The following is a 14,052-nucleotide window of genomic DNA, read 5'->3' as shown; positions in this document are numbered from 1 at the left end:
AAGTGGTAGGTATGTTTTTTGTCAGAGCTTAAAGTACTCAGATTTCTTTAAGTATTTATACAAGATTGCCTGAACTGCATGTGACCAATGGTCAATGTTAAACCAGTATTCTACTCTCCAGCAGCTGTCACTAGCAATTGCATGGACAAGAGTAAAAACAGAACAAACATATAAAACTTAATTTCTTCCTGCTTCTTAATTTGTATTCTTCACCTGTACTTTCCCTTACCCTCATCATTTCACCTCAGGGACTTTCCTTACACTACTGTAATGTTTTCTGCTTTGTTTAAAAAATAATTTTTTTTTTAAAGTACCATTTAAAGTGAGTGTTTACTGGATGGATATAGCTGAAAATAATAGGGACATGTATAGAGTTGGAAAAAGATAAAATTATTATCAATGTCTAAAAATTATTTAGAAAATAATGCAAGCTGTTGTTCTAGTGTTGCTCTTTCAGACCCAAATGCATTTTATCAACCTTGCAGCCACCTCATTACAGCATTAATTATTCTGCATTATAGCATATTATATCTTTCAGTACCATGTAAGCACCATCAAAATATGTTTTGTTAGTTTCCTCATATTTTATCTAATTGCTTACATAACTTGGGCTTTAAGAAACTTCTTGTGAAATACTTGAGCCTGTGGGACTGACCGCTGTCCTGCCATACAGTTGCATAAACTCCTATCAGTGTTTTCTACATTTCTGATTCCAGGAATAAATCTATACTAAGTTAACACATCTTTTCAAAGAGGAAATATTAGGCACTTCAAAATGAAGTTGACAGCAGTTACCATACATGGGACTGGTTTTTTCTCATTAGCCAGTAAAAAAATATTAAAAAGAAGGTTTGTGTAGTATCCCAACTCACTTTTGGATTAAGACCTTTGCCTTAAGCTACTTGCAGCCTGTATTTTTACTGCTTGTGTCAGATTAGATTTCACAGCTCATGACTTTTTTATCAGTGTACATCTGTATTTTACTGAAATGTGGGAAAGGATGGGATCTTTGTTGGGAAAAAAAAAAGGGTATTGCATGGGGAGAAGAAAACATGTTCCTTTTGGAGGACTTGCTCAATTCAGTGCAAGAAAATTGGACTGATTCAGGAGAAGAGAAAGCAAAAAACAGACAAGGGAGGGAATCTGATTGGAATTGCCCTTTAAGTGTCTGAAGGCAGCAAATTCTGATCTAGAGATGGATGGTCATGAGCAGTAGCAGTGTCTGTTTTGAATAATGTTCTAACACATTTTCATTGAGTTCTAGATAGGAAGCTTAAAATTATAGGAGTATGTGATCAGTTATCAGACAGGAGCATGTCTCAGTTATCTAAACTTCAAAAGTTTGGCTTACAGTTCTTACCGTATTGGTCTGCTTATAATTTAGTGGTCACGGACTTGGGACAAATACTGGACTTGATAATGTTGTTCTGTTAGCCAGCATATTTTGAAAGATCTTTAAATGAATGCTTACTGCTACCATTTTTTCCTGGACAATCTGTTTCAGCTTAGAAATCCAGAGAGCAGGTGTGTCTCTTTTGCTGACATACAGCAAAGATTTCAAGACCATTGTGAGCAGGTGGGGTGTTAAACAGCTCTTTGCTGTGTTGCTTGGCTTTGCCTTCCAGTGCCACTGTTAACATACCTGTGTGCCTTCATTGATGGCACTGTCATTTAAGGTCTCTCCTAAAATTTGTTTGAATATTAAAATATTCTCTTTTTAAAAAAAAAAAACAAACAACAAAACCCAAGCATATTTAAAGATTATTCCTAAATTTCTCTTAAATTTTTTTCTGGAAGAAGATAACTCTGTGCTCATGAATACTTTTAATAATTCATCTAAAAATAAAATAGTTGTTTTCAAATCTGCTGTAAATTTACAAACTAGAAATATTAAACTTACTGCTGAAGTACTTGATCAGCATGAAAGAATTTATATTTAATTTCCATGAGTTGCCATTTTCATTCTAAACTGCTAAGCTGCTGATGTCAATAAGTGCTGACACTAGAGAATGTATAAGCTTGGCAACTCAGGGCTGTGCTCCAAGCCTGTTTGTTTACTATGACTTCTTCATAATAATGAAGTTTGTGATTGTCACATTACTGTAGCTTGTTGTGATAAACACCTGTAGTAAAGATAACAGTAATGGCCTCAGCTGTTTGATACAAAAAGACAGGTTTCAGCAGTGATTTGGTTAAAATATACAGTAACTTAGAATGGAAAGAGCATCAGTGTTAATTATCACAGCCTTAGAGTCTGTATTCTGTGTTCATAGATATTTTACATTACTTCTCCATGATTTCTGCCATAACAATTATTTATAATAATTATTTATAATAAAATAAGAATTACTGAACTTCCTTCTTTCCTTAATATTTTCATGTAGATGTTTGACTGGATCACACACAACAAAGGTCTGTTTCTGAACAGCTACACAGAGATTGGAACCAGTCACCCCCACACGATGGAACTCCAGACACAGCACAATCACTTTGCCATGAACTGTATGGTAAGAACAGCCCTCCCTGCACAGGCAGTACAGAAGTGCTGTGGCTATTTGTTCTGTGTTAAGGTAGAATTTGCAAATACATAGACACAGATCATTCTCTTCTTTCTGTAGTGCAAATTTGTGTTTGAGCAGTGAAGTTATAAAACACATTTGAGGAAAATAAAGGGTGGTCAGGTACAGAGGTACTGTGATAAAGCAACAAAATTGTTTTGAAAATGGCAGTGTTCAACACAACCTCAGCACCTCTCAAATGTAAGTGTCCAAGCTTCTAGAACCTGGGACGTGTCTTTCAGCACTACCTTGGGTATTGTAGAAAATTTCAGACAATCATGTGTAATACAGATTTTAGCTTTCCGTTCTGAAAGAAATAGCTCTCAGGATCTTCTGAATAGATTTCAGCTTAGACAAAAGGTTCTGAGAAGTAACTGAGCCTGCTGTAATAATTTTCCATGGTTTTAAGAAGATACTTCTCATTTTTGGAACTGTAGAATGGAGCTTAAACAATTTTTTTGGTCAAATATCCCCAGTAGTCTTTAAAAAAAATTTGGATTTTAACTGGCAATGAGTGAAAGCTGTTTACTTTGAGTTTAATGAATTGTGGTTTGAACATGGGGACAAAATTCTGAAGTGCATTTTAGGTCCTTAACACACTGTAGGTGTTTAAATAACCTTGGGAGTCTGGGCCTAAATCCAGTTCCTGTCTGTTAGATCAATGAAGGAAGAACACTATCAGTCTTGTTACAAATTAACATTCTTGGCAGTCCAAGGATGGGAGTTGAATTCAAGTATGGTTGGAATAATCAACTCTTTCAAGAGGGTTTTTCTGTAGAACAGGAAAGTGGCAAAATAAACTTACCTAGGTTATATGTCATGCAGAAGTAATGGAAGGACTAGCAAGGCAGCTCCTGTGTATGGTGTAGCTGGAGGTAAGACAATGGAAGACACAATGAGAGCAGGCACATTTTCTTCTTTTGCAACTCAGCTCTGTTTCCAAAAGATTAAAAATATTAAAATCAACATGAACTTTCTGAAAAGAGTAAAGCAAATACTGGTGAACTTTGTAAGTAAGTTGTGTAATATCATATATGGTTTTGACCATTAGATTTGGTTCACAACGTGAGGAGTTGCTACCTTATGAAGCACCTTGTTGTTGTTCTTCACTGCTCTGCATATGAAGTAGAGCAGAAAGAAACACAGGATGACAGTAGGTGTCATTGACATGAGATGACTTTTGGAACTTAGTAATTTTGAGTGGCATTCCCGGCAATTCTTGGGGTTACATTCTAAATGTTAAATTCTTCTGTAAGCCTGTCCTTATATTAGTCACTGTTGTACTCTTTTCTTCAAATTGGATGACTTTTTTATTTATTTTCCCTTCTTTTAGACTGTTCAGATGCTATCAACAGTAGGAAGCACTTGAGTGATGCAGCATTAATCCTTCCTGCACTGTGTTTGCTATTAGTCTTTTCCTGTTAATCTCTCTTTTGCCTTTAGTTGTCAAATGCATTAATTACGGGGGATTTTTTTTTTCTCAGCTTGCAAAATGTTTTCTTAAAGATTACAAGGAGCAGCTTAAATGTGGGGCAGATTAAGCTATCTGAACATTCAAAAGGGTAAAAACAAGCTGCATTTTTTTCTGTAGAATAGCCCCGCCAGAAGAGGTTCTCTGCCATGGAAGAGGAAAATATAAATTCAGTATGATTGGTCCTTGGTTTTGATTTAAGCAGCATTCAGATTATCTGGGTTTTATTTGGTTAAATGGCAAAAGCCTTTCATATAGATTAGGGGCAAAGATTAAACTGAACGTGACATAAGAAATTATGTGAACTGATTTAATTTTGTCAGGCCTTATTTTTCATTAGCTTTCAACTGGAAAAATGTTGGGCAGTCTTCATTCCTACAAGCATGGTCAGCTTCTCCCTGACTACTCTCCACATATGCTCTTCGCTTAACAAGCTGCTGTTTGTTCACTCTTCCTGTCAGTGCAACTCTAAAGTAATCAAAGTGGATTTAAGGTCTCTTGTGTGAATACTCTAACACCAGAAGTGAAATTTAACTTTTAACCTATCAACAACCATGTGAAGTGATTCATTTGGATGGAATAGAGGAAGGGAGAAAGACAACTATGTATAAGGTTTATTTATTGTAGGAGATTTTGAAGGCATTTCATTGTGACCCTAATTGGATCTTAATAGATCTTGCTTTCTAGTCAATTTTCTTATGCTCACTTCAGGTAGGGAAGAATTGTTCAAAGGATAAATGCTCCCCAAGCAGCTAAATGCAACCTCTTGCACTTGCTCACAGCTTAACTCTCGATAATTGATGTTGCAGCTGCTTTTCCCAGCACTTTGTGGTTATTGCAGGGCACATGCTCCCCTCCACAGCAGGTGCTACTCTCTGTCAATAGCTGGGTCTCTCATGTCCCTTTCCTTCCCAAGCAGCAGTTTGTTTCCAAGAAGTAGAGGGCAACTTCTGCAGCTGCTTATGCCAAACTTGGCCGGGAAAGAGTGACAGCCTTTGGGTGAGATGCCAAAATTTTGATCTGGTATTCCAGTCTGAAGCAAGCCACCTGGATGTAAACCATTGTGAAAGCTGCTCATTTCCTGTCATGAACAAGAGTTAGTTACAACAAGGACAAAGAGGATTTGCTGAAGTTTTTTTAAAATTTTCTTGTAATGGCTTTGTGCCATTTTTTAGAATGTTGGTTTTCGGTAAGAACACATAATAGTTGGAAGTGTGAACCAAATGTGAAAAGGTAAAGAATGCATCCAGGGAGGAGATTTAACTTTACTTTCAAAAGTTTCATTAGAAAATGGTATATCTAGGAATCTTGTGTATTCACATGGTTGCACTTCAAGGTAACAGGAGTAAGTTCATGCAAGTCTTAAGGTTAATACACAGACTGGTTCTCACTGCAGTAAATCTGTCCCAGAGAAAAGCTGGATGGGTGTAGTTCTGTGCATTAAAGAGGGACATATGTTTGGTTACCATGGATTAACACACGGGTTGATGTGGTTACTGAAAGAGCTACTGACTGTTCATAGGTGCAGCTATAGGTGTGTGACTTTCTGTTACTGAATTTGAGGAGCTGTGTAGTGATAAAAGTCAAGGCTTTTTTATAGGGCAAGTAGATCCCATGTCCCATAACTGTAGGGAAAAACAAAATCTCGATGATTCTGCTCTCTGAAAATGAGGATGGATTTTCAGCACAATTTTCAAGGCCTGCTTTTGTCAACAGTAAATTGCTGTTGTCAAGTCCTGAGATTTATTTGAGTTAAGCAATACTCAGTTTCAGCTTAATGTTCCTATTTAAGTGACTAAACCAATGCTTCACTTCTCAAGTCAAGCTTTTAGTACCTTTTAAGGGAGAAACTTTCAAATAAAGCATCATAGGAGTTACAACTACAAAAAATATGTATTGAGTTTTTAAACTGCAAGAGTAAAGTACCCATGATTATACGATTAGTCTGTCTTGCATGCAGGAGTAGAAAAGACTGGTTATGTGTCTGTCCACTCTTTTTCCTGCCATTTTCTGTACATCTGCCGAGACACAAGGAAGACAAGAAGTCATGTGAAATATGAGTGAGGAGGAAGATGTTGTCTGAACATTTTCTGCTATTTTGCTAAATCAGATGGCCTTGCTTTCATTACAGTTTTACTGTGCCTCTCCCTGCACTGGGGAGGGTTAAAATGCTTGAAGAGTGATGCAGGCAAAATGAAACTTTGTTTGGAGAAAGCTGACACATGCTACTATTAAAGGATGTGCTATGACTGCTTCTTGTCTCAGTGTTGATAAGACCATGAGTAGAAGATACATTTATTAAATATAATCCGAAAACTCCTATCTCAGTTGTAGGCGTATTGCTAAGTTGATTAATGTTCTCAGAACAGGCTGTTTGCATACACTAAACCATTTTATGAAGGTAGTAATCAAATCCTGAATGCTATCCAAAAAGTGTGTCAGAGATGAGCACTGGTGAGAGCTTTGGGATGTTAAAATAAAAGTATGAGCACAACAACTGAATATCCCTAGGTTTGCAGAGTTAAAAGCTAAAAAGATCAAATCCAGCCACAGGGACTGGTACAAATGAAAACATGAAGAAAGTCAGGTAAGGTAAGAGCTTAGAGCTAGTGTAATTTTTCCTCCTCCTTTTAACTGCTGACATATTTTACCCCTGAGATTCTTATTACTTTAAATGTGTGTTTTTATAACCATTTGTTACAAAATCTCAAGATTTGTCTCTTGAGATAGACTTAAGCACCATGAGAATTCTAGACTGCCCTTGGTTCTCAGGATTTGGGCAAATGAGAGCAAGACCACAGGTGTACATCCCTTAGAGAATCTTTATGGTGCCAGAGTAGTTAATGCAATGTCTGGATGCCACCAGCCTGAGAATAGACTGAAAAGGTAAAATGAGTTCAGGCTATTTTCAGCTTCTGAGGAGCACTCCAAAGTCAGCAAGACTAAATAGAACAGGCTAAATGTGCAATCCTTAAGAGGGAAGAAGCAAATAAAGAGATTTTTAAAAGCAGTCAGTTACTGAGGAGTTAATACAACAAGTACATGTCAATGAATCACAAACTAAAGGAACAGACACTGGTGTTACTGAAAAGAAACAAATCTTATTTCATTCTTGGTACTTACTGGGGTGGCTGAACTTCAGATCTGTAAAGAAAATGATCTGATTCAGTTGGTCCTGTAGAGAACTAGGTCCAGTTTAGAGCCCCATACTTAGTGTTGTAATAGGAAACATACACATGAAAGTGATGTGGCTGTAGGGAGAGTTTGAAGGCATGGGCATTTACTATGATTACGTAAATGTGAGTGAAAAGTAAAGGAGGAAAGAAGGGAATGTTGGTGTTGGACTATATAATCTTTCAGTAATATTCTTCAGGTCTACTGTGGAAAATGTAGGGAAGAGATCACCATATTTGAAGAAAGTTGGGGTGAAATTATATTCAACATGTTCCAGTGCTGACAGCAGTGGTTAAATAGTACCTGAGAATTTTGGAGGATCCTTGTAGTTGAAGTTGTAGTTAAACACTTTCCTTAATTGCAGCTTGGATGTTGCCAAATTTATATTTTTCCAAGGGAATAGATCAGGTTTTACCTTTAGTTGTCCTGCAGCCCTCATCGTTGAAGTTTGTATTCCCAAAGTGACAGTTTTACTGTTGCTTCACAAATGAGGCTAGAAGAAATGCTAAAGAACATGTAAATCATTAAAGCAGGTATTAATTCATACATTAATACTATATCATGTTTTGGTAGTCATTTGTGTGTGAGGTGGCAGATGATTTGAAAATTCCACTGCTAAATTGATTCTATTACAGTAAAATAGTTCAAGTTCACTACAGTCTATATAGAGGTGCCACTTGTGATGCTTATGGATTATGTCACTGAGTTTGATGGCATTTAAAATGGAATGCGTAATAGTCTCCGTGTCAGAAAACTGCTGTTGGAAATCTTGGAGCTAAGCAAACATTTTCTAAATGGGTCTGGGAAAATCAGGAAATAAAATGGAATCTTCAGGTCACCTGCAAACTTTATTTTGTGTGAGTGTGCTAGAAGTTCAGTTAAGCTGGTAGGCTGTCACCTGTATTTTTCCCAAGTATTTGCCTTTCAGGCACGTGCTAAAGAATGACACCGCACTGTTAGGCTACTAATCTGTATTGCTTTGATGAGCCATACCTTTTTTTATTTGTATACTCCCTTTAGAGGAAAAATCTGAAATTAGGAACTTTCCAGATATCATAAGGTGTCCTTTCAGCTTCTGGCTAAAGAGCATTTTGAGAGAAAACAATCATGCTAAGTACATTTGTATCGTTACTGGCACTGTCACTGCAGTGACTTGAATTGTTACCTTTTAAGTCTTGTTAAAATAGTCATGTGTGTAACACAATGAAAGAAATGCAATTTCACATTACCCTTTTACCTTTGAGACAGCTGATACACATTTAGAAGCTGCAGGTGCTTTGTACAGATTCATGTGGTGTAAATGAGGTCACTAAATAAGATTTCATCAGTTACTATCTCCTAGATAAACTTAATTAAACTTAACTTCCTTAACTAAAACCAGGTTATAATTGCATACAAGGAATAAGATATCAGTCTCTAGTAAATGAGTGACAGCTCACTTGTAACAGTGTTTCTCATTTCTCAAGCAGTGTGCAAAATATGCAGTTGTCTTATACTAATGATACTGGAATTGCCTGTCCTTGTAGGAAATTCAACAGAATTTGTTGATCTTCAAGGGTCAGTTAAAGACAGTCTAATTGTAATGAGTTGCTATTAGAGATTCTTTTCCTTCTTAATTAAATTTATCTCATTTGGGTCACTGCATTATAAAATACTGATACTTAAAACTTTGGTAGATATATCACATAGTGAGGTAGAAGGTTTAGATTATGGTAAGGTTTTTTTTGGGTTTTTTTTGTTTTTTTTTTTTGAGGAAAGGAATGTGGTGTACATAGCTTGGAAAGCATTCAACTGTCAGCTTTTTAATTTATATTCACACTGCTACAGGCTGTATTCTTCTAGACATGTGAATCCTGATTGCCATGGGAAAATGAATACATGTTAACCACAGCTCAGTTTTAATTTGTTTTACTTCGTGTTTATAGTGGCATGTCCTTTATTTTTTACTGCTGTTCCAGAATTTCCAAAATTACTTTATTATGTTACAGAAAGAGTTCAAATGGCAGTCCTACTATAGCCTTTATTCTTTTCTCTTTGGGCACTTGTTTCTTCTCACAACTGCAGAGACCATCTTTCTGTATTCATTTAGCAGTCTTGCATTTATGCTACATATACTTTCAATAGGCCTAAATGCCTCTCCAGTGTTTTAAAATTCGTTGGAAATAGCAGATTTGTACTCTACCAGTTGTTTGGCTGTGCTTAAAAAGCAGAGCATACATGTATGGGATAACCTAAAAACGTAAAAGGTAGTATTGTGCAGAAAGGAAAAACAGCCAACATGACACTGCTGTGCTTAGTTTATTGGGTGGACCAGCTGAGCTGTAGGCTGTGTCAGGTATGCTCCTACTTGCGTATGTGCGTACAGTTTGCAATCAATAGGCACCTGTCCTAATTGCTGCTCAGATGAGTCTGGACAGTGAAGCCTGGAGGAGCTGCAACACTTGCTGCAGCCAGTCAGTGTCAAGCTCTGGGCAATGGCTGGATGTCAGCAGGTCATGGTTCCACCTGACTGGCTCAATGTCTTGTGGTTGGACTAGGTAATCTCCAACCTCAGCAATCCTGTGATTCTAAGAACTTCATTCTAGATGTATAGGAATCTGCCCAATTGAAGGAAGTGTCAACTCTGTATTACACACATGTAGCTCTGAGATACTCAGAAAGGTTTTGGTGGTAAAGTTGTTCTTGTTTTATTTCACAGGAATCAGAAACTCTTGATTGAAAACTAGATTGACTAAGAATCATCAGTGACTATCATAACACCAGTATACTAGAGAATACTTCTGATCTTGGACTTTGTCTGATTTTCAGTGCTGCTCTGAGGCAGTATAGCAGCAAGAAAATAAAATGTAAAACTGTTAAAGTTCTTGTAGCTCAGAGTTCTTTATTTTGTTTCTTTGAAAGTTACTTTCAGAAGTTGATGTAAAGGTTCACAGATGTTGCACACATGCATACTGTATAGATTAAGATAGATTAAGATCTTAGCTAGATACTTAGATACTTCAATTTTCCTATATTGTGTGTGCCTGAATGTCTTGTTGGCTTGGATGTCTGTAAACATTTTTATTGAGGTTGTTGTAAAATGTGGTTGTTTCTTCCTCTTTATTGTAATAATGTGTCTTCATGTAATATAAATTGGCTTAAGCTGATTGTTAACATGAGTTTTAGACTGATTATTTCAAGTCTTCATTCTCACTTGTCAATTGTGGACAGACTGCTACATTGTAACCTAGATTCCAAAGTTTGGCATGCATAAACTTGCCAAATTAAACCAGACTATTGATCACTACTGTAATAAAGTAGAATTTTTTAGGAATATACTTCTGTATTTAATTGGTCTGCTAACTTGCACTAACTTTTCCCTCCTTCTTCTCCACAGAATGTGTATGTAAACATTAGCCGCATCATGTCGGTAGCAAACCGCCTGATCGAGTCTGGCCATTATGCCTCACAGCAAATCAAACAGATTGCCAGTCAGCTGGAACAGGAATGGAAGGCATTTGCTGCAGCCTTGGATGAACGTAGCACATTACTGGACATGTCCTCCATCTTCCATCAAAAAGCCGAACAGGTTAGTGAATTGGGGAGGGCATCAACAAAAGTTTATGTGCTGGAACAGGGAGTTGTGCAGTTTGCTTTTGCTTTGGACAAAAGTGCAAGAAAGTGATTGAAAAGGTTGACAAGAAAGCCAGAATATTTACTCCTGCCAATTTTGATACTCAAACAAAATTTTATTCTCCTCAGTTTAGCCCAGTGGCCTTAAATTTTATACAAAATGCTTTGCCCACATCAGTGCAAGGTAGAACAACCAAATTAGCTATATGAATGAAAATGAAGTGGACTGAAATGCTTAACTATAGAAGGCTTTAAAGGATCGATATAATGCCTTTCCTGTCACTTCTTCTGTTGTCCTCACCACTCAACTCCCATCACTGCTCGAGTGTCAAGATCTAACTCAAAATAATTGCTTCTAGAAAACACAAGTTGAACTGGCTTAAAAGTTGAGAAGTTAATTAACTGCCTTCTGAATCTGAAATTGTGGTGGGAGATGTTTACTTAGTATTCCATAGGAGATTCTTCCTAAGCTAAAAAAACATTTTAGCTTTAGGCCTATACCAATTATTTTAATTAAGTCATTAACCATGTGTAACTGCCGGAGAAGAGGTAGATGTCGGGGAAATAGGAATAAATATCCCCAAGTTAATAACCTTAATGGCGAAAGCATGTTTTGCCCTCAAGGGAGTTCAGTTCTGAAGGAGTTGCTTTGTGTGCGCATTTGAGTCACCTGCTGATCTCGTATACTGCCTGCTCCATACATCCCTGGTGTGTTCGGAGAGCAGAGGTTCTTGCATGGGTATGGATGATGTGCTGCATGTAGATAATTTTCATTCATTTTGCCTTGCTACATTATATCCAAGGAAAGGTCTTATGTCTGATGCAACTTTCATTTGGAATGAATGACAGAAGCATTTGGGAGCTGAAAACTTCAGAAACAGACAGAGGCGGTGCAGTTGATTTTAAGACACTTTTTCCTTGATTTCTACTACATTGGTGTTTAACTTGATAAATATCTAGACATTAGAAATGAGAATTTATTAAGATGCAAAAACATTGCTTTTCATTATGTTAGTGATGACATTAGTTTAATGTCCTTAGACAGACTAAGGTAAATTATATAAAATAATGCCACTATAACAAAGGAGTGATGCCACTTCTTTTAGCAGGTTTAGCAGTAAAGCTACATAAAAATGAGATGCAGGAATTTTTTCTGATGGAAAAGTTGGCAGTCAGCTTGAAGCTTTTGATAGACACAGATTGGTATCTTGTCAATATTGATGCTTTTCTAATTACTTGGGTCATTCGGGTTTGCATTTAAGCACTTTGAGCTATACATGTAGGAGAGAGATGAATGAAATGTGAAGGTGGGTATACCTTGACTCAAATGCTGTCATTTTTCATAACAAAAATATGAAATTATGCTCATCTGAAATCAAGGGACTAAATTTTGTGTATAGTTGTGTGCTGGGCAGCTACAGCAAGGGTCAGTGTTACCTTCTTTATGACTGAATGTAAGTGTAAACTAAATATAGAATGTAAACAGGAGGAAAAATAAAACTGAGAGAACATAATGAAGCATCTGCTGGGATTAATTTACTTTTGACTGCTCCTTCTGCAGTTTTCATTTTATGATTAGCTGCAATGGATTGCCCTAGTTTATTTGTAAGATACCTGTCTGTGATATATTAGCTGTTTCATTAACAGTGGATAGTGAGTTCAAGGAAAGAAGATTTGGAATGTGAGGAATGACCCCTTTAATGACTGCTGATGCTTGACCTACATAAAAAGATTAAAAAATAAGCAGCCCAAGAAAAAACACACCCTTCTTGAATGCATGTGTTCTCTTGCAAGTGACAGGTAAGTGTTGCTGCCTACTGTCAGGCACACTGAAGACTGCACCAGCTATCAGTGCCTGCTCACTGGTGCACATTAAGCTTCTGTTAATGTTCAGTGCTTAACATTAAAGATTTTTTTAAAGTGGCCCTTAATGAGAATTAAATAACTATTTTAGAGTTAAGTACTCCACCACCCTTTTGCTTAACTATCAAACAATAGAAGAGTACTGGAAATGATCTATGAATTCCTTTTTCCTCAAAAGACTACACGTGCTCCAAGAATTAAGATATGTATGCTGAAACGAATGGCTTGGTCTCATGACTTTTGAGCCTTGAACTTGACATGAATAGAGAAAATTTACTTTAGAGAGCTCACATATGCTTGGCTGTACTTGGTTTAACAACTATGAAAACTCCTAGAAGAACAGATTGTTTTTTCCTATTTCCCTTACAATGTAACAGGGGTATAAAATTCATGCCCCCTAGCTGTGAAAAAGGAAGTCAGCAGAAGTTCTGCTGTGCATATAGCTGTGATGGCAATTTCTTGTCTGTCAAGACAGCTTAAACTTCAGAGATAACTTGAATTGTCTGCAGAAGAGATTTCTGTTGCGGTATCCTCAATTTCCCGAAAGACTTGACTCGAGCAGCTATGCTGACATAGCTGTGTGCTCAAAGTTCAATGCTAGTCCTAAGAGACCTCCACTTAAGTTGTAAATCCCTTACATGCTTGCTGCTGTAGTAGCTTGCCAGATGGATTTAGTACTTCTTTGCATGTAGAAGTTAGTTCTTTGGGGACTGAGGTGTGAATTTGCTGTGCCCTGACACTGCTTTGCTTCCTTGATAACCCCTTTCCAGCAAAAGACAACTGTGTTTCAGTGAATGCTTCACCAGTAATTCTTTGTGTGCATGTGCGAAGTAACGTGGTTTTCTCTGAAGATTGAAAAGAGGTGAGGTTATAAACCTCATTATACCATGAGTATCTGCACAGGGAGCTGACAGGTAAAAACCAAGGGTCTGGACTTGAAAGCAGTAGCGTGTTTTACTTACTTGTGTAAACAAGACCTTAACTGGCTTTCATGTTTCTGAAATGGTAGGTGCAGGATGAAGGAAACTACTTCTTGGCTGCAAAGTCAAGAAAAGGAGCAAAAGTAAACTTGAAGCATCAATATTGCCAAGAGTTAAATTGGTTCTGAAGACTGCTGACATACAGCTAAGCCTGCCTGTCTCCAAACAACTCAAGGAGTTTGATATCTAAAAGCACTATTCAGACTTGGATATTTCTTTCTATTCTGATATAAACTTCTGGTTCTTTCAGAGAGAAATACTGTAAAGACTTTTTGCTTAAAGGAAGACTTCTCAGTGTCTGTCACACAGACACTTTTGTCCTTTTGTATATACTGTCATGTGTGTACTTAATGGTAGAATCCAAAATCAAAGCTGAATGTTTCTTCTCTGTTGC

The 14,052-nt window shown here is 37.0% G+C and overlaps 1 protein-coding gene across 2 annotated transcripts in view; it reads left to right on the top strand.

Moving 5' to 3' along the window:
* The window catches only part of TRIO (trio Rho guanine nucleotide exchange factor), a 244,569-nt gene that overhangs the window by 79,993 nt on the left and 150,524 nt on the right, over positions 1-14,052 (top strand). For both annotated transcript variants that reach the window (XM_058830459.1, XM_058830460.1), the window contains exons 6-7: positions 2,385-2,507; positions 10,580-10,771. In XM_058830459.1, the coding sequence (XP_058686442.1) occupies positions 2,385-2,507; positions 10,580-10,771 (315 nt within the window). The remainder of the gene's footprint in view (positions 1-2,384; positions 2,508-10,579; positions 10,772-14,052) is intronic.

Source organism: Poecile atricapillus, chromosome 2, assembly GCF_030490865.1.
Source record: "Poecile atricapillus isolate bPoeAtr1 chromosome 2, bPoeAtr1.hap1, whole genome shotgun sequence".
Taxonomy (NCBI): domain Eukaryota; kingdom Metazoa; phylum Chordata; class Aves; order Passeriformes; family Paridae; genus Poecile; species Poecile atricapillus.
The sequence above is the reverse complement of the archived record's forward strand: the minus strand, read 5'-3'. Positions and strand labels throughout refer to the sequence as shown.